Source organism: Pinus tabuliformis, chromosome 1_2, assembly GCF_031772625.1.
Source record: "Pinus tabuliformis cultivar Carrire ecotype Pingquan chromosome 1_2, CPIR1, whole genome shotgun sequence".
In the NCBI taxonomy this organism is placed as follows: domain Eukaryota; kingdom Viridiplantae; phylum Streptophyta; class Pinopsida; order Pinales; family Pinaceae; genus Pinus; species Pinus tabuliformis.
The window spans coordinates 935,464,159-935,487,707 of NC_142298.1; the positions used below are offsets into that span (position 1 = coordinate 935,464,159).

The 23,549-nt window shown below is 40.5% G+C and overlaps 1 protein-coding gene across 3 annotated transcripts in view; it reads right to left on the reverse strand.

Moving 5' to 3' along the window:
- Positions 1-23,549, reverse strand: part of LOC149209014 (uncharacterized) — a 439,985-nt gene that overhangs the window by 244,678 nt on the left and 171,758 nt on the right. For all 3 annotated transcript variants that reach the window (XM_089396251.1, XM_089396252.1, XM_089396250.1), the window contains 2 exons: positions 23,150-23,245; positions 2,174-2,253 (listed from right to left, as the gene is read on the reverse strand). In XM_089396251.1, the coding sequence (XP_089252377.1) occupies positions 2,174-2,253; positions 23,150-23,245 (176 nt within the window). The remainder of the gene's footprint in view (positions 1-2,173; positions 2,254-23,149; positions 23,246-23,549) is intronic.

Sequence of the window (23,549 nt, forward strand, 5' to 3'; positions counted from 1 at the left end):
TGAAATTTTATCTTGATAAGTCATCACATATTGCACATTGAAGTATAAAGACCTTGAAGCAATTATCCCATGCCCTAATTGCCATGCGAAATTGTTCTAGAGGCCTCCTTGATGAAGTGAAACCATCCCAAACATTGGAATCTTCTTGACTCCATTTCTCCCAAAAGGATTAGGCATTGTTCCTCCATAGGTGATCACCATAAAGCTGACCTTTTATTGCCTCTCTCTCTTTCTTCTAGGCCTAGCCTCCATAGGAGACCTAGGGCATCACATTTCTCACAAACTGCAAGTCAAAAAACTTCAATCTCCTAGCCTCTACTGCGTTGTTGTGTCTCCTAGGAGCACTCCAAATTTGAAGCCATTCCGACAGTGGGATCTTGAGATATCTCAAGCCCTAGCTCCGAGATTGAATCTTGCCCTTTGACTCCCTTGGCTAGTGACCTCATTGAGATGGTTGAAAAATCCTCCGTTGATCTCCTTTTCCTCCTCAATTAGATCAAGCATACCCTTAATTGATCAACTCTACCCCCTTGACCTAATTGTGGGTCCATTGGGTCCTATGTGGTCCCACAAACTCTTAAAGGTAATTTCACAAAGACCACTTGGAATCCAAGTTTTCATGAAGATTTCTTGGACTAGGCCCCTCCATTGCAAGTCTTATTTACAAACCCTAGCCCTTGAAATCCCCTTGGCCCTTCTTAGAGAGCCTTACACATTTCTTTTCAAGCAAGCAAACCACAATTTGAGTCTCTCTTGTGAATAGGCCTTTAAGGATCACTCTTTCTCCCTTCATTGACTCATTTATTTTAGTGATTCCCTTCATACCAAGTCTCCTCCCATCGGTGAAAGTCAATAAAGAGTAGGGAGCTTTCGCTGAGGTGACAGTGGGCTATTGGTCCATTGTTTCCCTTCACCTAGCAGTTGCCCCTTTAGGATCCCCTTCTAGGACCCATCTAGTTTGAGCAGTAACAAGCACTTTGACCACATTTATGAGGCAGTGGACCAAGCTATATTATAGGGAATTTGACCAAGTTGTGGTGCTGACCAAGTTTGACCTGTGAAATTTTTGTGGTCTATTTAACCTAATTTGACTTATGAATATCAGATTGTAACTTTGTTGAACTGAAAAATTTCTACTAGAAAATATTTTTGGGTTTTCTCAAGTTTGGGTTTCCCATGTGAAAATTTGTGTCTATTTATGAGTTTGTCTATCTCTTTATGATCCTACCGCTAAGTTGCACGAAGTGCCGAAACATTTGGAGTTTTCGAAACAGGTAAGTTTAGAAACGCCACCTCCCAAAAATGGAAACATCGGCCGAAACGTCATCCAAAACGTCATATATATATATATATATATATATATATATATATATATATAAGTGAATAGCACAATATCTTGCAAGAAAAATGGAATAAGACCCATAGATTACAATTTAGAAGAAAAACCAAGTCTATATTAACTCTCATAGATGATTACATTATGGGGGAGTTTCACGTTTCGCGTAAGGGTACGTCTCGAAATGTCGGGTTCGTAGAAGTTTCGTGTAACATAGTCCTACCGCCATTATTGCATTATTGTTGAGATTTCCGATATATAATTGCTTAATGATTTATGTGACATAAGGCACTTGATTAAGAAATCATTGGAAAGTAATTATCAGATTAGAAATTCAGAATTCTCTTATGAAAAATCAACATAAATTAATATAATATCTATGCCACTCTAACAAGTAGTGCAATTGACCTAAAAAATGGTATGGAGTACAATGAGAAGTTTCTAGAGAAAAAACGATTCCAACGTATAGGTAAGGAACTCTAACACCATCTTTAAAACATATCAATCTGAAACTATAGTCAAGGTGATCACTAAATAACCTATTTCTAGAAAGATAAGGCCATTTTGGTTATACTTCACAACCCTTCTCTCACCATTGTAAGCAGAATAAAAAAAGATGGAAGGATATTGACCAATTAAATTATTGTAAAATCTATGCCCATTTGACTACTAACGCAGTTTGCCAAAAAAATTAGTATGGGGGCACAATGAGAATTTTCTAGAGTAAAAAAGAAGAAGAAATTATTGCAATGACTAGGTAAGGAACTCTGATGCTATCCCTTTATATGTAATAGTTAATCAAGTGAAGCTCAAACAAAAAAATTTCATTGCACATACCAAAATTCACCAGCAGATGTTCCACCAGTGGCATAACTATGTGAAGAATTAACAATATCCATGAAGTATGTGCCGATTTCCTGCCAAATAAAATTCGATTAGGCACCTTCTAACCTATTCTAAATTTCATCTTCCATTGTTATACTCCGGTAGCAAAACTCTACAAAATGATACATATGATATCCACAATTAATTTTTCAAAAATGCAAATAGCAGTTCATGTTTGTCATGGCCTTAATCGCATTTCGTCAATATATCTATTGACATTTACCATTCTCAATATGGTAGTTCTCCCAAGCCAATGAAACTTCATTAATTTCACTTGTTGATAACTGAGTATCTACAAAAAGTTAATGGCAAAGATGGCCTTTGGTGTATCCTATACATTCTTGCAGTGTCTTCTACGTAGGCACAGCTACTTCATATATTAATAAGCATCTAAAATTTTAGACTAGTTTCATTTGTTTTCCTGTATTCGTCTCCTACTATGACCTCCAGGCTACTTGGTATTTCCTATTTAATCACATGCAAAAAAAAATCGATGTTACTATAGCACACAAGAAATCACAGATGCATCATGAAAAAATTCTGATGATGATTGCGTCATAGACTTTTCTTAAATTGTGTTGCATCTTGTAATAGACAACTATAAACCCATGAATTTTTAAGATACCAAATAATAAATATTTTGGTTCAAGAAAATTCAGACATGTATCGTATATGAATTTCCATAGTGTCCTTTGGCAGATGCAGGCCATTGCTAAAGAGCTTGTACAGGCAGGCAGAAATGCAGAACCAGATGCACAATTGGTTGAAACTATGGGAAAGGCTATGTTACACTTTCAGAATTTTTGGGGAGGGTACACCATTTTCTAGGGTGATTTAACGCAACCAATGTTTCCCATAGATGGACCACCTGTAGTGTCTGACTATAGGTTCCATAGAGGAGGCATCTGCAAGGGCAATTTTATGGCTTGTGAATTTCTTTTTATGCATTGTTTTATGATGACCAGCAAATTGTATGGATTAGAACATAAGCATAGTAATAGTTGATTGGAAAACAATATTTAGTTTGCAAGCTGACTGGATCCTAGCACTGGCATTAGCAGGATATCTTGGTGTGAATTTGGTCAGTTTCTTTAATGGAGGCAATATTATAGCTTATATACAGCCAGATATCACGACATACAATGGTTATGTTATATGTATTTAAAATGCCATCCACCTATGAGCCTATGCTATGCATTAAGGAATGCAATCTGCAATTCAAAAGTTCAGTCACTGAGCTCTAGTTCCACAATGTATAATTATATTTTATTCGCAATCATGTCATTAGGAAACCACAAAAGAACTATGATTTATTACAATTGTAATTTAGTAGATATCCTAATGCTTCATGTATCATTTTTTAATGCAGTATCAAATTGAAGTTTAGTAAACACTTGGTTGATAGAACAAATGTTCAAAAGCTACTCACAATGGACCAAACAGATACTTTTTTTTTGAGAAATACCTCCTCAGATTTAACAGGAAAGTATTTACAAAAGAAAATAAAGGCAGACAAGTATATACAGAGGTGAATCATATGCTCTTCCTCAACGTTATTGTTGCCTCAAAATCTAGCAGGACTTGTAGAGGGTAACCTACAAGGAAAAAACTAGACTACGGAACAACAACGAGGAGTGGCCAACTGTCACCACAGCCACTACCGCCTCCTCTTTATGGACTTTCACCAATGGGAGGCTTCCCTTTAGAGAGGTCACCTGTGAGAGATATGCTAAGTTTAAGGATCAACATGACAAGAGGCCTATCGATGACAACTCTTCTTGAGGACGAGGCTCAACAAGCTAGGAAGGGCAACTCATCGTCTTTGCTTGAATATCTCCGCCTTCTCTTGATCAGATCTTGTCCTTCATACTTGATCCAGCTCTTCCCTTTCTCTTGCTCTTCACTTGCTCTCAAACTTCTCTTGCACACACTCAACACTTGCTCTCCTTCTTCACAATGAACATGCTACACTCAACTCTCACTTGCTCTTGCTTAAATAGATGAATCACCATTCCTAAATAAGTGCATGACATTTTTCTATGGATACAAACATATATCATGATGTTACTATGATTTTATTTACTCACTCGATAATATAAACTAGGACTGTTTCAGAGTTGGTTTGACTATATGTGAGGACAAGGATGTTGATGACACTTTTTGAAAAAGGGGGATGCGGGGGTATTCTGGTATTCTGGTATGACACTTCCTTTGAGGACGACAATCTTCTTCATGGTCACTTGGAGCATCTCTTCTTCTTCTTTCATCTCTTTCATTGCGGTCACTTCTTCGGTCATCTCTTCTTCTTTGATCATTGAACCTGTTGTTGTTGCTTCTAGTATTATAACGTTGTCCATTGTTCTTCTCAGGGCAATCTCGAGCATAGTGGCCTTTCTTATGACAATTGCAGCATTTGATATTCACATATTCCTTTCTTCTACATGGATTTCGAGGAGGAGGCTTTCTTGATGGACCTCCTTTCCCTTTCTTCTTCTTGTCATGAGTGATGAATGCAGAGGGTTCTCCTTCTTTGTGCTTTTGAATCCTTCCTCTTGAGATCATCCTTGACTCTTCTTGAGTGAGCTTTCCTACAATTTCATCAAATGACAGGAGGACATTGTTGTTGCTTATGGGGATGAAGGTTTCCCAAATAGAAGGGAGACCTCTTAGAATCATAATCACCAATTCCCTATCAGACACAGATTCTCCAACTCTTTGCAATTGATCTTTAAGACAAGATATCCTCATTATGTAGGATTGCACAGATTCTCCTTTTTTCATCTTGGTGTCTTTGAGTTGATCTTTCAAGGAGATGATTTCATTCAAATTGTTGACCTCATACATGCCATCTATCTTATCATACATGTCTTTAGACCTTCTCAAATTTCCAACATATGCAAGTAAATTATCTTGTAAACCATCAGCTATAATTTGCTTTGCTTTTAACTCGCCTTTCTTGTGCTTGTTATTGATAGCAGCGGAAGCATTCTTTGAAGGTTCAAGTACTTTTCCTTGAATGCAGTCCAAAACATCATTATTATTAGCTATGATCTCCAACCTGAATTTCCATGCAACAAAATTGGATGAGTCACCCAACTTTTCATCACTCTTGAAGAAGAAAGTCATCTTGACTTTGACAAGATCAGCTCTTTCAGCTTTCCAAAGATGATTGCTTCAAAGCTTGTCTCCTCTTGGGCTTGCCCTTCACCTTAGCTCTGATACCATGTTAATTTTCAGATTGTTCTATGTTGTATCAGTTACTTTAGCCCAATTCGACACTTCAATTAGCAATGTTTCCAATTACAATTAGTCTTTCGATTCATTAAAAGTAATTGAAGATAGAACAATAAATGCCATGACAAAGGAGACAATCTACCCAATAACATTCAAAAAGAAATTCCAATGTCAGATTATATCAGAGACAACTTCTCTAGTCTTCGGTCAGTTGTAGATTACTTCGGTCAATGGTCAACTTCAATCAAAGCCCCAGTCACATGAATGAGGGGTTGTGAGAGCAACTATAGGATCCCAGTAACTCCCTTGATCCCTATGTGCCAGTGACTAAAGCCGAAATTGCTCAGTGACAAGCCTGTGAATATAGCCGAGAAACCCTAGATCAACTACGAGTCTCGGACCCTGAAATCTCGGACCTTTGCAAACTTTCTTTGTCGACCTTGCCTCAGAATTGTGTGAGCCAATCAATGAGAAAAGAAGATGTTTTGTTGGTGATGTCCAAATGAGCTCTAGGTCACTTGTATTTATAGGCTTCCATGGGTATCCAACAATGTCCATTTAATGTTGAGACCGACCTATCCAAATGTGCATGTGTGGGTACAGAAATCCAAAATCCAACTTCTTGTCCAAACAAGGTGATCTTTAGGTCTATTTTGGTCCGCTCGAAAAGAGGAATTCAGTGCCATCATCATCTCCATCATATGAGTTGTCCAAGGTGGAATTTGACCGCAGTTTCATATTTTAACAGTTGACAATTCTCTGTGGCCTCATTCGCTGATGAACCAAGGTATGTAACAATATTCATAAGGTGTGTTTTGATTGACATCAAGAGATATCTTCGGCTTCTTAGGAAGATTATTTTGTAGTCATAACCAATCAAAGCTTGAGGTTGTATCATCATCAACTTCTGAGACTTTATCCGTGAACTTATGGAGGAGTTTTTGTGCTAAGTCTGAGGTTGATCCAGAGCTACTTTATGGATTGTTCTAAGAAAATTGCAGGTTGGTTAAATACCCTAATCACACATCACCTGAACCATTCTTTGCACACATTCTCTAAAGATCAATTCTAAGTCTTGCGTAGTTTCAATCGCTCTTGGATCATTATTCAGCAGTTCACTTGCATTGAAGAAACAAAGTTTGAATTTTGAAATCATTTAATTATTGTTTGTGGGGTTTCATTGCCTTTTTTTGGGCTCCTTATCTAGACTCTATCTTTGGCATAATATGTAACTATCTGAAGTTTATGAAGCTCAAGTAACAATCATAACAAACATCCATATGTATCAAATGAATCAGAATCTTCTACATCACCTCCATTTTGCTTGGTTGTACTTCTTGTTCCTATCTTTCCACCCTCACAAAGATGAACACTTTCAAGTGTCTTTGTTAGCCATTTTGGAGGACCTTTTTGAGATGGCCCAAGCTGCTCAGTTGCTTGAGACAGGGATGAGTCAACATTTAGTCTCCCAATTCTGTCAATTACATCACTTAAAGTGTCATCTGGATCAGTGACTGGAGCTTCATGCGAAAGAGAAAGTGCTTCAGAAGAAGATTCCACATATTGATCCAATATAGGAATCCCCCCTTCAAGATGTGGAATCTCATTATCAAATTCTTGAAAAGATTTTGCATGTCTGAATCTATCCAAGAGATCAAGTTGTCGCTCAACAACATTGTCAACCATGGAAGATTCAAGAAATATCACATCTCTAGATACTACAAACTTCTTATTAACTTCATCATAAAGATAGTATGCTTTGGAGGTATTTGAATACCCCAAGAAGATACGCTTATGACTCTTTGCACCAAGTTTGTTTCTTTGTTCCTTAGGTATCAAGGCATAACAGGTCGAACCAAAGACCCTGAGATGTTTTACCGAAGGAATGTAGCCATACCACATTTCATAAGGAGTCTTGCTTCTAATAGCATTAAATGGACACCTATTCTTTATATACATAGCACATAGAACTGCATCAGCCCAAAACATCAATTTTACATTCTTGAAAAACATCATGGAACGTACCATATTCAAGATTGTCTTGTTCATTCTTTCAGCTACACCATTTTGTTGGGGATTATAAGGCACAGTGGTTTTATGTTTTATCCCATGCTGGCGAAGATAGTTTTCAAATTCATTTGAAGTGTATTCTTTTCCATTATCAGTGCTAATAGAGCCAATATGAGAGTGTGCATCATTTTCAATCCATGCATGAAAGTTCTTGAATGTTTGAAAAGCATCAGATTTGTTCTTCAATAAATAAACCCAACACATTCTGGTGTAGACATCAATAAATGTCATCATATATTTATTTCCATTTGCAGAAGGAACAGGCATTGGGCCACATGCGTTTGAATGAATAAGTTCAAGTTTTCTATGTGCTCTGCAATGTGAATCATGAAAACACTGTTTGTTGTGCTTTCCTAAGATACAAGCATCACATTGCTTAAGTTTCCTAGGAATTGTAGGCAAACCACTGATACCACTTTTCTTCAACAAAAGAAGGTTATCATAGTTCAAGTGTCCAAATCTAGCATGTCATAAAAGACTTGATGGAAATGTACCTTCATCATAATGAGAACTTACGAAAAGTTTTGTGCACGAGCAGAGGTTCCTTGCAGCTTTAGAAGTCTTTCTTATTCTATCCCCGTCATGACAAGTGAGAGATCTGATGCTTTTCTGACCTCAACCTTGCCATCAAACATATGAATGGAGTGTCCTTGCTGGCAAATGTGGACCAAAGACAACAAGATTCTCCTCAGCTCCAGGAGATATAGAAGATCATGCAGAAGAAAGTCTGGAAGACCAGGTAGTTTGAACTTGATTGTGCCAAGCCCTGATGGCTTGAGTTTTGACTTGTCTGCAAAGTACACTGCTCCATCAACAATGTCAGTAAATTCTTCAAAAAAATCTCTTCTTAAAGTCGTGGCAGGTTGCCCCTGAATCAAGCAACCAATCATTTTGCCATGAAGCAAGTGAAGCATTGAACAAGTCTTCAGTTACTCCAATACTGCAATGTGCCACAACATAATGGGCGGATTCAAGTGCTTTACCTTTCGCTTTGTCATTGGTTTTACCTTTGGCTTCATTTCTTTCTTGCTCAATTTTGTCCCAAGGCAACTTACGTGTCGATGCATCATGTCCATCTCTATTGCAACATATGCAATGAAGATCAGTCGTTTCTCCTTGGAACTATATGCCCCCCTGCCTCTAAAATTCCTTCTTCCTCTTCCTCTTCGGCCACCTCCTCTTCGGCCACCTCTTCCTCTAGAAGAATCTTTTGCATGATTCTCCTCCATATGTGCAAGACACAACACTTCTTCAGAAGACTGAGGAGTTGTCTTCTTCCCAAAAGCCTTCTCTCTCTCAGCAAACTTCTTCTCAAGGGAGTCAAAGGTAATCTCCTTAAGGTTTCCACTTGCTTTCAATGACTCAAGATAATTTGAATAAGTGTGATATAGTGCCTTGACATAAGCTATGAGAAGAATGTCTATTTGAACACCAGTGGTTTTTATATCATGCATAATGGATCTTACTTCTGATGCTAAAGCAAGAGGGTCATCATTTTTCAATTCAAGACTGAACAATTTAATCATCAATTGGACAACTTCAAGTTCAGAGTGTGAGTCATACAATTCCTTCAACTTCTATAAGGCTTCAAAAGAATTTGAAAACGATGAAATATGACAACTCACCTATTCATTTACAGATGCTACAATCAAGGCATAGGCCTTGTTGTTCTTGTTTTCCCAAATGGAAATCTCCTTATCTGAAGTGGGCTTTGTAGGTTCATTATCTCCTTCTCCTTCACAAACTCCTCTCCACAACTCATTGAAAATGAGAGTGTGTTTTATCTTCCTTGACCATTCAGGATAGTTCTCTTTTCCAGAGAGAACTACTCCAACAATTGATATCAATGAATGCAATTTAAAATTTGTGTACAGTGTAAAAAATGAATTATGGTGGCAATATACTGTAAAAAATTCACTTTTGGTGGTAATTTGTGTAAAAAAAATGCACTTCTGGTATATATATATATGACAGAGTTGTTATATGGGGGAGGGTTATATGGAGAAGGTGGTGTATGGGGAAGGTAGTATATGGGGGAGGGGGTAAATGGGGAGGTGTTATATGTTGTATAACTAGGACCAACTACCCACATTCAATGTATGGGGGGACCCAATGGAGGCAAACAGCGTAACTGATATGAGATATAAAAAATTGATATAATTGTCGAGCCAGCGTTATATATTATGACAGTGTTATATAACGGGACAGCGTGGTATGGGGAGGCAGTATAGCAGGGTTATATGGGAGTATATGTAGGCCAGCATTATATATTACGCAACGGACAACATGGAGGTAAGGCGGAGTCAATGTATGGGGGAGTAATACGACCAAGCGAGAGGTGGGAGGTGTTAGCTCTGCTACATGTTGTTGATGTTCAGAGGACAGAAGTCGACTTGGTTCTTGGTTTTGTTCAAAAGAAGCTCATACCGATCACTTTCACCTTCCTCTTCCATCCTCCTTCCACCTCCATTTCCCGGGGCTTGCTACCAGAAATCATATGAAAGCCTTCATCCTTGAGCCCCAAGCGCTAAATTTAAAACCACATATAACCTGCACCCATACGACCCCCCGCCACAATCGCAATCACAGCTTTCGGGAGGTCTTTTTAAATCATGTCTATAGTATCGCCGACGAACAATTGTCGATTGCCCCTATCGGATGCGATATTCTTAAAAGCAGTTTATCCCTTTAGTGGGTCCGGGTCTAATCGCTGATCGCAATCGCATCCATGTAGGTATAAAGGCTCCCCCCTTGACTTCCTCTGATGCGATATTGCGACCGCTCCTCCGCCGTTCGATCAGTTTCGCCAAGATCCAACAACCTTCGTCCATCCCGATCCCATATCTCTCGATACCTCCTGCCGACAGATCTCCGTCGTCCATTCATTCGATCCAACGATATTCGCTCCTCCCACTTCCGCAAGCCGCCGCGCGTTAACTCGCGATCACAATGGTTTTCCTCCCGTCACATCCACCACACGTCGCCCGATAACTCGCATCGCTCGCCCTTGAACGATTACCGTCCAACCCCCAAAAGCGGTGCGATAAATACAGCTTACCGCCCATATCGCTATCGCAAATCGCAATCCATGTGTATAAGGTTACACCCGTTGACTTCCGCCAATGCGATATCACGATGGCCGTCGGATCTGTCCGCCCGCGATCTGACGACTCATGTTTGTGTGTTCCCGCTTCTGCTTGTTCCCTCCTGCTGAGCCATATCTGTTATCCATCTGTTTCATCTGACGGCCAATCCTGCTCTTCTGACCAGATCTTCCACCCGTCGTGCAGTATGCCACCGTTGATTGTTCTATGCCCCTGAAGGACGAAGGCATTCATCTACCAGTGCCCGGAGTATTTCATCTTCAACAGCTGCATTCAAGAAACAGTATGGCCGAAGGGAAGAGGATGTGCCTCGAGCAGACCAGCGCATTTATCAGTTATGGAATTTCATCCATCTTACACTCCACCTGCTCGAGAAGTACAGCAGAGCATCCGAGAAGATCAATTTTGTTCACTGAAGCAGCAGACTGCACCAGAGACTCCATCAGAGAGTTAAAGCGGTTGGTGGTTCATTATGACCCCTCCATGCATAGAACCGCAGAATATCTTTGTAATTAAACTCTATATATACCCAGAACACAGATGTAATCGGGGTTGATGGTTGTTGTTTTGATGTAAGGTTCAACTTCTGGAGACTGTAACTACTTTGATACTTGCAACGTCTGGTCTTCATTTTCAGCTAATACAAGCTTCCTTTGTTGTTAATTGCTCACTTTCCATTTCTACTCTGTTCTAGGCTGTGCCTGTTATGCATTTGTTCATGTGCTCTCGATATTTAGCATTAGAGGGGCTGTCATCCCACCTCTGTGTTGAAGTCTAGTACGTATCATTGAATGTGTTATGCAGGTTTCTGTTTACTTAGTGCCAGAGAGCTGTCATCCTGTCTGTGCAATAGGAAATAGATTTGCAGACCTCTTTACTGGTTGCAGCCAGCCATAACATGGTCTTGTGCATCTGCTGGTGTGATCAGTGTTCTCCATGTACACCTAATCCTCAAACTGTGAGTAATTGGTGGTCTATAGCCTTGTAGTCTAAGGGTGTTCACCCATGTCTGGAGTTAAGCATAGTAGAAGTGGTTATCTGGCTTGAACAAGCATCATTCCTTCCATTCATCCATTTCCAACATTTTGTTGAGTTTGTAATGTTCCCAAGCATCTCTGAGATACAACCTAGGAGAGTTTCTTGGGGTGATAACATTAATTGGCGCCGTTGCCGGGGAGAGGAGGTTGAAGCTCAGCTTCCTTGGGAGACAACACAGTTCCAGATTTTGATGATAGACAAAGTTTGGGCACATTTATGGTTGTAATCATCTATCTGGCGACTCCACTGGAGGAAGACCAACCTTTGGTGACTCCACACTATAGTCCTGGCTCAGTTCGTGAGACACACTCGAAGAAATCCTCAGAAATCACCAGCTGTTCCAGTCCCTGACCCTGAGAAGATTTTCAAATCGAAGGAAACATCACAGAAAGGAGCATCAGGATCAGGTAAGCCTAAAAAATCCCATGTATCTCTGCTAGTGAAGAAATACCTTCAGAGATTCATAGAGCTCCTTGTTCAATAAGTCCCCCATTTAGTCCATCAATGCCCTCTTGCTCTGTTGTTCGTTTCTCAGCCTTCTATCATCCAAACGACCAGTACCCTTCCACCTTTCCCAGTCATGGCAGGCCAGCAAGCACCTACGAAGATGGAAAGAATCATAGCTGCTAGATATGGACCCTTGGTCTTGCCTGTTCCTTTAAATGCCATGCCTGCAGGAGATTATCAGAAATATATGCCTAAGTTTACTGGTACGGAGGGAGTATCAGCTGAAGAACACCTTGAATCCTTTTATAGTTATGCTGATAACTTAGATATAAGTGAAAATGATGTGTGGATGAGGGTTTTTGTCCAAAGCCTAGATGGGGAAGCTAGGAAATGGTTCAGAGAATTAACCCCTAGGTCTATAGCAGACATTGAGGCCTTAGATGATGTGTTCCTAAAGCACTGGGGGGATAAGAAAGATCTGCTCTACTATCATACTGAATTTGGGAACTTGCAGAGGGAGAATGGTGAGCTGCTGTCTGATTTCAATATCAGATTCAACCATATGTACAGCAGAATACCAGCTGAAGTGAAACCTACCCCTACTTCTGCTATGCTCACTTATGCCAATGCCTTCGATTCTCAGTTCTGCCTGCTGTTAAGAGAAAGAAGATGTGCTTCTTTGGTTGATATGCAAGATGCAGCCTTTGAAGTAGAATCAAACATCATAGCTGCAGAGAGGCTCGAAGGTGATGCTGATAGGAGAAGACAGAGGGGTGAGCTCTCATCATCCTCAGATCCTAAGATCAATAAATTGGCCAGGATGATAGAGTCATTAGCCTCTAGAGTTTCCAGATTAAGAGCTGAGCAGCATTCTGAGGAAGCAGGAGCTCCTAGTACCTTTGCTCTTCCAAATCCAAATCTATATAGAGGAGCAAAGGAGCAGTTGCAGATTTTGCAAAGAAACAAAGATGCAAATGAAGACAAAAGGGTGAAGACCCTTTTTCAGAGTATAGTCATGGAGGAAGAGCGTTTTGAAGAAGAGGATGAGGTCCATGGTTTGGAAGATAAGGGCAGTGCCCCTTTCTTAACCAGAGCTGCCTATGAAGAATCATTATCCAAAGGCACTGCTCGTGAGTTTGTTGTACCTGCAGAACAACAAGCTTATCAGCAGAAGCAGCTAGCGGCAGATCCTACCATCCTCGAAGAGTCTGAGCCTAAAGCCAGCCCAACTTTCAATGACTATGCAGATCTGCAAATTGACCCGCCTGCTATTATCCCCAGTCCAGTGATCAAAAAGGGAGAAGAAAGCTCCCCATCATCTTATGTTTCTCTGTCTGCTCAAGTGACAATCCCTCATAATTGCCCATTAGGCACTGAAGCAGGCCAGAATTCAATGCCCAAGGATGATATGGATAATATTTGTCTTGATATTCCGAAGCCTGCCCAGTTGGCCTCCACACAACTTGAAAGGGCAGTTTGCCATATCACAGAGGAAGAGGATGCACAGTTTTGGGACACCTCCTTGGATGTAGACTGTTCTAAGGAAGATGCAGGAGCAGATGAAGTCCTTGTGTCCCCCGCACAAGAATACATTGGTTCACCATTCATATTAATTGTGCAAGCCACAAATGACATAGTCAAGTATGCAGCAACCATTGTTATTCAGCAGGCGTACAAAGGCTTCCACGAAGAACATCCAAGGATGAGAGCATACAAAGAGGGGGTGAAATACAAGCCATCTCTACCTGATAAGACCAAATGCCCTAAACTTTTTGAGTTAGAGGATCAAATCAACCCAATTTTGCAGATCTTTGACGAACATGCTGATAGGCCGGCCGAGAGGAGGAGAAATAGTTTTGATGGTCCAGTGGATGACCAGTTTTTGAAGATTTATGTGGTTTAAGGTTTTCGAGCCTTAATGATTGTAAGCATGTTCTTTTACAGGTTTTAGCATAGACCTAATTAGACTCCATGCCCAATGGAATACTAGGCAATGTTTTTAAGCTTATTTTGCATGAAGGCATTGGTCTGCAGTTCTTGAGGCCTCACAGGGAGGATCTCATCCCCAGAAGGAGCCAGTGTTAGCTCTGCTACATGTTGCTGATGTTCAGAGGACAGAAGTCGGCTTGGTTCTTGGTTTGGTTCAAAAGAAGCTCATACCGATCACTTTCACCTTCCCCTCCACCTCTTCCATCCTCCTTCCACCTCCATTTCCTGGGGCTTGCTACCAGAAATCATATGAAAGCCTTCATCCTTGAGCCCCAAGCGCTAAAGTTAAAACCACATATAACCCGCGCCCATACGACCCCCCGCCACAATCGCAATCGCAATCGCAGCTTTCAGGAGGTCTTTTTAAATCATGTGTATAGTATCGCTGATGGACGATTGCCGATTGCCCCTATCGGATGCGATATTCTTAAAAGCAGTTTATCCCTTTATTGGGTCCGGGTCTAATCTCTGATCGCAATTGCATCCATGTAGGTATAAAGGCTCCCCCCTTGACTTCCTTTGATGCGATATTGCGACCGCTCCTCCGCTGTCCGATCAGTTTCGTCAAGATCCAATGGCCCTCGCCCATTCCGATCCCATATCTCCCGATACCTCCTGCCGACAGACCTCCGTCGTCCATTCATTCGATCCAACGATATTCGCTCCTCCCACTTCCGCAAGCCGCCAGCGCGTTAACTCGCGATCACATCGGTTTTCCTCCTGTCACATCCGCCACGCGTCGCCCGATAACTCGCATTGCTCGCCCTTGAACGATTACCGCCCGACCTCCGAAAGCGGTGCGATAAATACAACTTACTGCCCATATCGCTATCGCAAATTGCAATCCATGTGTATAAGGTTACGCCCCTTGACTTCTGCCGATGCGATATCGCGATGGCCATCGAATCTGTCCGCCCGCGATCTGACGGCTCATGTTTTTCTGTTCCCGCTTCCGCCTGTTCCCTCCCGCTGAGCCATATTTGTCGTCCCTCTGTTTCATCCGACGGCCAATCCTGCTCTTCTGACCAAATCTTCCACCCGTCGTGCAGTATGCCACCGTTGATTGTTCTATGCCCCTGAAGGATGAAGACGTTCATCTACCAGTGCCCGAAGTATTTCATCTTCAACAGCTGCATTCAAGAAACAGTATGGCCGAAGGGAAGAGGACGTGCCTCGAGCAGACCAGCGCATTTATCAGTTATGGAATTTCATCCATCTTACACTCCACCTACTCAAGAAGTACAGCAGAGCATCCGAGAAGATCAATTTTGTTCACTGAAGCAGCAGACTGCACTAGAGACTCCATCAGAGAGTTAAAGCGGTTGGTGGTTCATTATGACCCCTCCACGCATAGAACAGCAGAATATCTTTGTAATTAAACTCTATATATACCCAGAACACAGATGTAATCGGGGTTGATGGTTGTTGTTTTGATGTAAGGTTCAACTTCTGGAGACTGTAACTACTTTGATACTTGCAGCGTCTGGTCTTCATTTTCAGCTAATACAAGCTTCTTTTGTTGTTAATTGCTCACTTTCCATTTCTACTCTGTTCTAGGTTGTTCCTGTTATGCATTTGTTCATGTGCTCTCGATATTTAGCATTAGAGGGGCGATCATCCCACCTCTGTGTTGAAGTCTAGTACGTATCATTGAATATGTTATGCAGGTTTTTGTTTACTTAGTGCCAGAGAGTTGTCATCTTGTCTATGCATTAGGAAATAGATTTGCAGACCTCTTTACTGGTTGCAGCCGGCCATCACATGGTCTTGTGCATCTGCTGGTGTGGTCAGTATTCTCCATGTACACCTAATCCTCAAACTGTGCGTAATTGGTGGTCTAAAGCCTTGTAGTCTGGGGGTGTTCACCCATGTCTGGAGTTAAGCATAGTAGAAGTGGTTATTTGGCTTGAACAAGCATCATTCCTTCCATTCATCCATTTCCAACAATTTGTTGAGTTTGTAATGTTCCCGAGCATCTCTGAGATACAACCTAGGAGAGTTTCTTAAGGTGATAATAGGAGGTATGGACCGGGCGGTGAAGCGATGGTATGGAGCAGGTGTATGGGAGGACTCGACGGTGTGTGGTATGAGAAAGAGGCGGCGCCATCAAGCGATGTCGCAACACAACCAGCGTTCAATGTAATACAACCGACGTTCAACGTAATACCACCAACCCGGGCCAGGACACAGTAATACGACCAGCGTTCAACACCACGATGTCGCAACACTGAGCCACGGTGCAGTGTCATAGGGAGGAGGCAGTATAACACAATACAGTGGAACGGTGGTGTGGGGAGAGCAGTGTGATGCTGCAATGCTAGAACAACGGTGTTTCACGGTCACGCCACTGTTTGAGCACAGATAGAGGAGCGATGGGATAGCGCAACACCCAAACAATACACAATTGCACGGTAAAAAATTAACATAGTCAGTCACGCCAACACATAACCATGAACAATGAACCAATCAGTGACAGAGGAGAGTGCCACAGTTTGAGCGCAGACCATACCTCGATGCCAGACCCATAAGAATTTTCAAAAAACTAAATGATATTACCTTATTTGAGCCTTCGACCATCAACCTCCCCATTGAGGTTGAGAGTTCAGACCTCTCTCCACACACACCACACCAGCATTCAGTCCTCCACAACCTTCAAACTATTCCACAGAGAGATTTGGGACCACAGTTATGCAAGGCAGGAAATGCAGAACAGATTTTTTGTCAAAGAAGAGGGGTAGAGGACAGAGAATAATGGCAGACAATGACAGGAGTTACAACACAACAACTAATTTTGGGAGCTCGCTCTAATACCATGTCAGGCTAAGAGGTAACTCCTCAAATGAATTGTGTTTTTGCATTAAGGTTGATCATAGATATATACATGGAGGGAGAGACTCTTGGGCTTCATTTCCCAGTGTCTCTTCATATTCCAATTCTTCTTATTTTCTATTTACACTATTTTACATGGATTCAACAAATATGAATGCCTGAATGCGAAAGAACCCTCCTCATAATGGATCAGTTGCCTCGTATGGGAAGATCATGATTGAAGGCCAAATGATCACCTTAAGAGGGAGCTATAAAATCGATAGATTAATAACAGGTTGTGGATGGTTACATTGTAGGCAAGGTTACTTTCTCGATATTCAAAGGGAGCTATGAAGTTTGGATACAGCTATTGATGTTGTCTTTCCAACAAGATGATGATCCTCTCATTTATCAATTATATGCCTTGATTCGAAGACAATTTATGAATAGCTACTCATTAAGATAGTATGATCTGAAGAACATTGCAGAGAGATATCGATGTAACAGTATAGTAAATGGTAAGAGCACATCTAAGTGCTGTATCTCTTAAGGTCAACCTTTATTTCTTGAATAAATCAAAGACTAAAGTTTGAAAGCACCATTAAAGCAGAATTTACAAAGCAAGAAGCATGGCTTATCATGAAGCAATTTAAGGAAAATCTTCAACAGCCATTTATGCTCATCACCATTGTTGTATATTGAAGAGTAGGATTTAGAGAATCCAATGCTTCTCATATTGACACTCGGTACCACTTTATTTGGAATATGTTACAACAGGAAGCATTCAAGTTCCATCACTCTAGGATGGATGCACAGGTGTTTGACATCCTTGCAAAGCCTCTTGGTAACATCAAGTTTTCTCAAAAAGAGGCTGGAGTCGTGGATAGACCTTACTATGAGGATCTCGATTGAACATTGAGCTCTAGGAGCTCCTGGGGCGCATGAGGTACTTCTTGATGCTATGAGAACCATAGGGTGAGTGGTTCAACTTCCCCTATAGGTACGCTAGGTACAAGATGATTGGTTCACCTTCCCCTGTGATACCTCACAATGATATATGACACATAGGGTGAGTGGTTCACCTTCCCCTACGATTGATGATATATGCATAGGATGAGTGGTTCACCTTCTCCTATGGCATATGAGCAGGATGAGTGGTTCACCTTCCCCTACGATTGATGATATATGCATAGGATGAGTGCTTCACCTTCTCCTATGGCATATGAGCAGGATGAGTGCTTCACCTTCTCCTATGGCATATGAGCAGGATGAGTGCTTCACCTTCTCCTGCGAATATCCCAATGAGATATGCATATATGCATCTACTTGTTGTCACATGTGGACATGTCAATCGAACGTGGTTCATCCTTTCCCCACATGTAGGATGCTCATTCCCTACGATCTATGGCGGACTTGTCGGTGGGACGTGGTTCAGCCTTTCCTCATGTATAGGATCCTTCCTACAATTGTTCGTTGGCATGCATGTAGGACGTAGTTCATCCTTTCCCTACTCTTGGTGGTTTTGCATGTACAAAGGATGTGGTTTAATCATTTCCCTACGTTGGTTGTGACATGTGATTGTAGGATGTGGCTTATCCTTTTCCTACATGTAGTTGTGAGCAAGATGTGATATATTCTTTCCCTGTTGTTGCTTTAGTATCATCCTACCCATGTAGTCTAGGACACATGGGAAGTACCTCTCATCTAGCTAATGAGTTGGGAAAAGTGGATAGGGGCCATAGCACTACCGATGGACGCATCGTGTACTGTTGTACTCCCTATGTCTAGGATGCATGGTGTTCAAACAACTTGATCACTCTAGATCAAGTCTAATTGGTGTTCGACCCTTGGTTATGTGAACTGACTTTTGTCAGTGGAGAGTGGCAAGGACTTGTGACACTCTCGATCAATTCTTTTTCATTATCTATATCAATGTTCATCATAGTTGAGATGAGATGCAGAGATGGTGTATGATGACAGGATGGCATGATGATGGATAGATTGGCAGGTGGAATTTTCCCTAGTTGAGAGGGAGTGTTAAAATTGGCAACTAGGGCCAAATTCCACTTTGGACAACTCCTTTGTGGAAGATAATTGTAGCTTTGAATTCCTCTTTTCAAGAGGACCAAAATCGACCTAAAGATCATCAAATTTGGTTAAGAAGAAATGTGTTTTTGATTTCATGCCCACTCATGCAAAATTGTCAAGGTTGGCCTCACCTCCATAAAGTCCAAATGACATATCTCTTGACCCTCTCCAATTCCTATATATAGAAGTGCTTCCAACCTCATTTGAGACATCATCAAGGTGCAAAATTTTCTGAAATAGGGTGTGGATTTGAGGCTAGGACCTCCAAGAGAAAGGAGTTGAGTTTATGAGAGAATTGTCTCTGTTTGGGTACAGTTTCCTGTGGGAGAGAGGCCAAAGTTGTCTGAGGCTTGTAGTAGCCAGCAAGGTGGCTCGGAGGGTTGTTTTAAGGCTATTTAGGGTTGCGGATTCCTTACTATCTCAGACCACAATTCAGAGGAGAGGCAATAAGGCCTTATGTGCTTGTTTTTGTATCTTCTATGTCTTTGTTTAGGCCGCAGGAAAGGAAGAGCTACAACAGCAGGTTGGGTCACTTTTTTTAGGGGTCGTAAGGCTTTTGAAGGTTGTTCCCTTCAAGCTGCAGTCACAAGAAGGTATAGCACAGTTGATCAAGGGCTTCTTCCTTAGTTTTGGGAGTATTTCATCTAGCTGTTGGTACGGGGTTGTTGTAGGGTGCGTTGAGGAGGAACCTCAAACCCTAGATCAGTGTATGGATATCTAGAAGTGGACTACAAGGGAGCAGACCAATGGGAGGAAGACTCAATGTGTTTAGAGTATTGGTTTAGGGTTGATGGTGTGCCTTAACCAATCTTGTTGATGCACAAAGGATAGTAGATATTAATCTTTATTGTACTCTCTCTCTCTGTTGAACATTTGACATTAATGAAAGAATAATTGATAAAGGGTTTTCCCAATCTTGGGGTTTTTCCCTGGCTTGAACCAATCCCTGTGTTCTCTTTTCTTGGTTTGCCTTTTGCATTTACATTGGATGTTCTTTCATCAGTTACTGTTATAAGACAATGGTTAATATGATTGGTAATGGAATAATGGAATTAATAATGGGCTAATGAAATGATTGGCCTAAGAAAAGAACATGCTAATCCTAAATTTAACAGAGCAACCATCATAGTCACATCATCAACAGTTGTCCTATGTATTGAGAAGCATTGTAAAAAGTCAAGAGTCAAATCATTGTAACTGGGCCATTATCTCTGGTACGAGAGCCATATTTTGTAAAGAGTCAAGTTGCCTAAGAGTTGTAAAAGACATTGTTGGGGAGAGTCAGTTCTATTGTCAGTGTCTATCAGGATAAGGGTATGGTCCTAGTGTTGTCTGTCATTTATTGAAAATCATTGTAACGTGGATCATTGTCCCTGGTACAGGAGTCCACATCTTTTATTTATTTTGTCTTTATAGGGTGGTAGGGTGGTGCTAGGCAGGTGAATGAAGTCACCTTCAACTTGGATCCTGTAAACACTTTAGGGTGGTAAGGTGGTGCTAGGGCGAGTTGTGGCTCGTTAGGGTGTTGGGGCATCCTTTCAGCTGACTGCTAATAAAACCAACACGTTGGGGCGTCCTTCCAGTGGGAGCTGGAGAAGAATGCTTTTCTAGAGTTCTCTGAAGTTGTAGCTTTCTTTTCAGTTGGGCTTGAGGATTAAAAGAACTTATTAGAAAAGCGTTCGGTGGTTTTTGACCCGAAGGAGGTTTTCCACCTAAAAATCTTGTGCCTACTTTCTCTATCTTTTGCATTGTTGTTTATTGTTTTTACTAAATAATAATAATAATAATAATTGAAGATTAACTAATGCTCTGAAAAAAATTAATGAGGTGGTATTGTAAGAAATATTGATTCACCCCCCCTCTCTGTTTTTCCAGCACCTACAATCCTTTTTAAGATCCAATGCTTCTCCTCACCTTCCAGTACAACAATCCATTAGTGAAATTGAGTAAATAAGCTTGCTAATCTGGGGCAAAAGTAGACACTTCATAGTAGCATGCCCTTCCAAATGGACTTCAAAAGGTACAAGTGTTACCATGCTCAATAATAGAGGTTAATAAAGGACCCTATTAGGTGGTTTCAACCTCTAAGGGAGTGACAGGTCCATGGTATAACCGTGAAATGATAGGTGGTATGTGAAATAAGATAGAATGGAGTGGGGCAATATGGCAGGCTCCAAGCCACATGCCATGGTACAAGGGTAGCTATAATGAGGGAAGCCCACACATTGGGTATGTGAATATATAAGGGAGAAATTGAGGTACATGAAGTACCTTGTCCTTTGTTTTTCCTCCCTTCTCCATATGCCTTTTTCCTTTCATTTATTTTTCTTTATTTTACTAGTCGGGGCTCCAAGGTATGAGAGCATGATGTGTATGATAAAACAATGATCATCCCCTTAAGATTGGGCAGTTCATCACCCACCTGGGCTTGGGACAATCATGGGTTCCTAAATGATGCAGGCAGCACTCATAGGGGCCCTAGGAACCAGGGTGATGGCGATAATGATAGGGGTTAGAGGCCTAGAGCTCATGTTTGGCTTTTTCCTATGTGCTAAATTATGATGTCCTGACTATCTTTTGCATTTTGTGGTACATTTCCTGTTGTAAGTGGCCAAATTATGCTTTCAACTTTCTTTTTAGCTGTGCATCAACCTCCGAGGCATTGTTCCAAGCCCAACCCAAAGTGTGGACAAGGGAAAGGGAACGCTAACACCTTGTGGACCCAATGGACAAATGTGGACCTGGATGGGAACTGTTAAGTGATTTAACACACATATAGAAGAGAACGGGGAAAGATCATGCTGCAAAATCTGCTGCAATAAAGTTATTTCAGATCTGTTATATGCTTGGAAATGTGTACCCTAAGGATTGTAGAAATTCATGTGATTCGAGGTTTTAATGTGAAACAAAAAATTTAGCTCTATCTTGTTGACTGTATCTTAACCCTACTCTCAGCCTTAGGGATGTTGTGCAATATAAACAAAACAGTAGTAGCAGACAATATTTCACATATTCACAACCCCCAACTTCTAGGCAATCCAAGCAAAAAGATAACAAAGTGCTCTTTTAAGTTTCAACCCTCTAAGATAATCTCATCATGCATAAACCAGCTTTGAAAACACTTATTTACAACTGTAAACACACCAGAAAGAGAGTCCTTTAATTACGAAGTTAAATCACTTAACATAATACCTTTTACTTATATCAAATCAGCAGAATATAGATAGCCAGAAATTACAAACCATGGAAAACATAGATTGTTGAAAATCACATCTGCAATTTACACAAGTATTGGACCACGATAAGCTTCATTAAATTTTCATAAGATGAAATTCATGTACATACCATGGTCGTCTCACAGAACTAGTAAAATCCACTAGCTCTCCAAAACTCTAGCTAGGAAGAACCAAAAAAGCTCTAGCTCAACCCTAGCACATAAAAACTCTAAAACAAGACATGTTCAATAGTTTTGACAAAAGCCATTTGAGTAGAAGTAGACATTAAGAGTTCAATAACTAGCCTACTAAAAATGGATTGAAGGATGAAGACCTGGTGCATAGTGATTTTGTCAAAGGCAAGCAATTAACTTCAGTTTTAAATATTGCATTGTAGTCGAACTTTAATAACATTGACCAAGACAAGTAACACCGGATAACTAACATGCAAGACATTTTTCTCTCAACGAACCATTTAATTACATATAAGATGCATGCAAGTTAATCCTAGCTCATATCAGCATAACAACTATAATTTTATCAATATAATCTCTTGATTATTCCTTCATCAGTCTGATATATTTTTAAAAATTAGGACAGAAAAACAATTTTATATTTGAAGCATTTATTTCATTCATAAAATGATAAAGAAATGCATCAAATAGTTAAAAAGCAAATGTAGAATATTAACCAAAATTGATCACAAAAATTTTCACAAGCCAAATAAGCAATCCATATCTTGTACTTAATCTATAGCTCAACAATCCATAATAAACTTCATTTGCATAGAAAGAAATAATAAATCATGACGAATTTTTTTCGCTAAATCTTTGTGCATTTATAAATAAGTGAACATTTTCTATATTATTACACCATGGTTTAGCAAATAGCATATGCACACATAAAAGTTTACAAAGAGATCTAATTCTAATTACCTGATATAAAGGGTCACCTGTTATTTCATATCTCATTTGAGATCCAATAACCACCGGGATATGAGTATTGGCATGAAACCCAGAGAGGCTATCCACCTACAGTTGAACAAACAAACCACTTAGCAGTAGTTATAGGAATCTTGAAAGCAATTTCATTCTGTAGCATGTGTGACCCTATTCATCATTTTGTATTGAAAGATAAAACATAGATTCTAACTAAACGGTCGTCAGAACCAAGATTTCAAGGGAGCACTTTAGTAGCTATTTAATGTTTCTTGTCAACCATATATTCTAACTAAATGATCGTTAGAACCAAGATGTCAAGGGAGCAGTTTAGTGGTTATTTAATGTTTCTTGTCACCCCAAATAACTACTCTATTTTCTCCTCTAAATTTTCTGA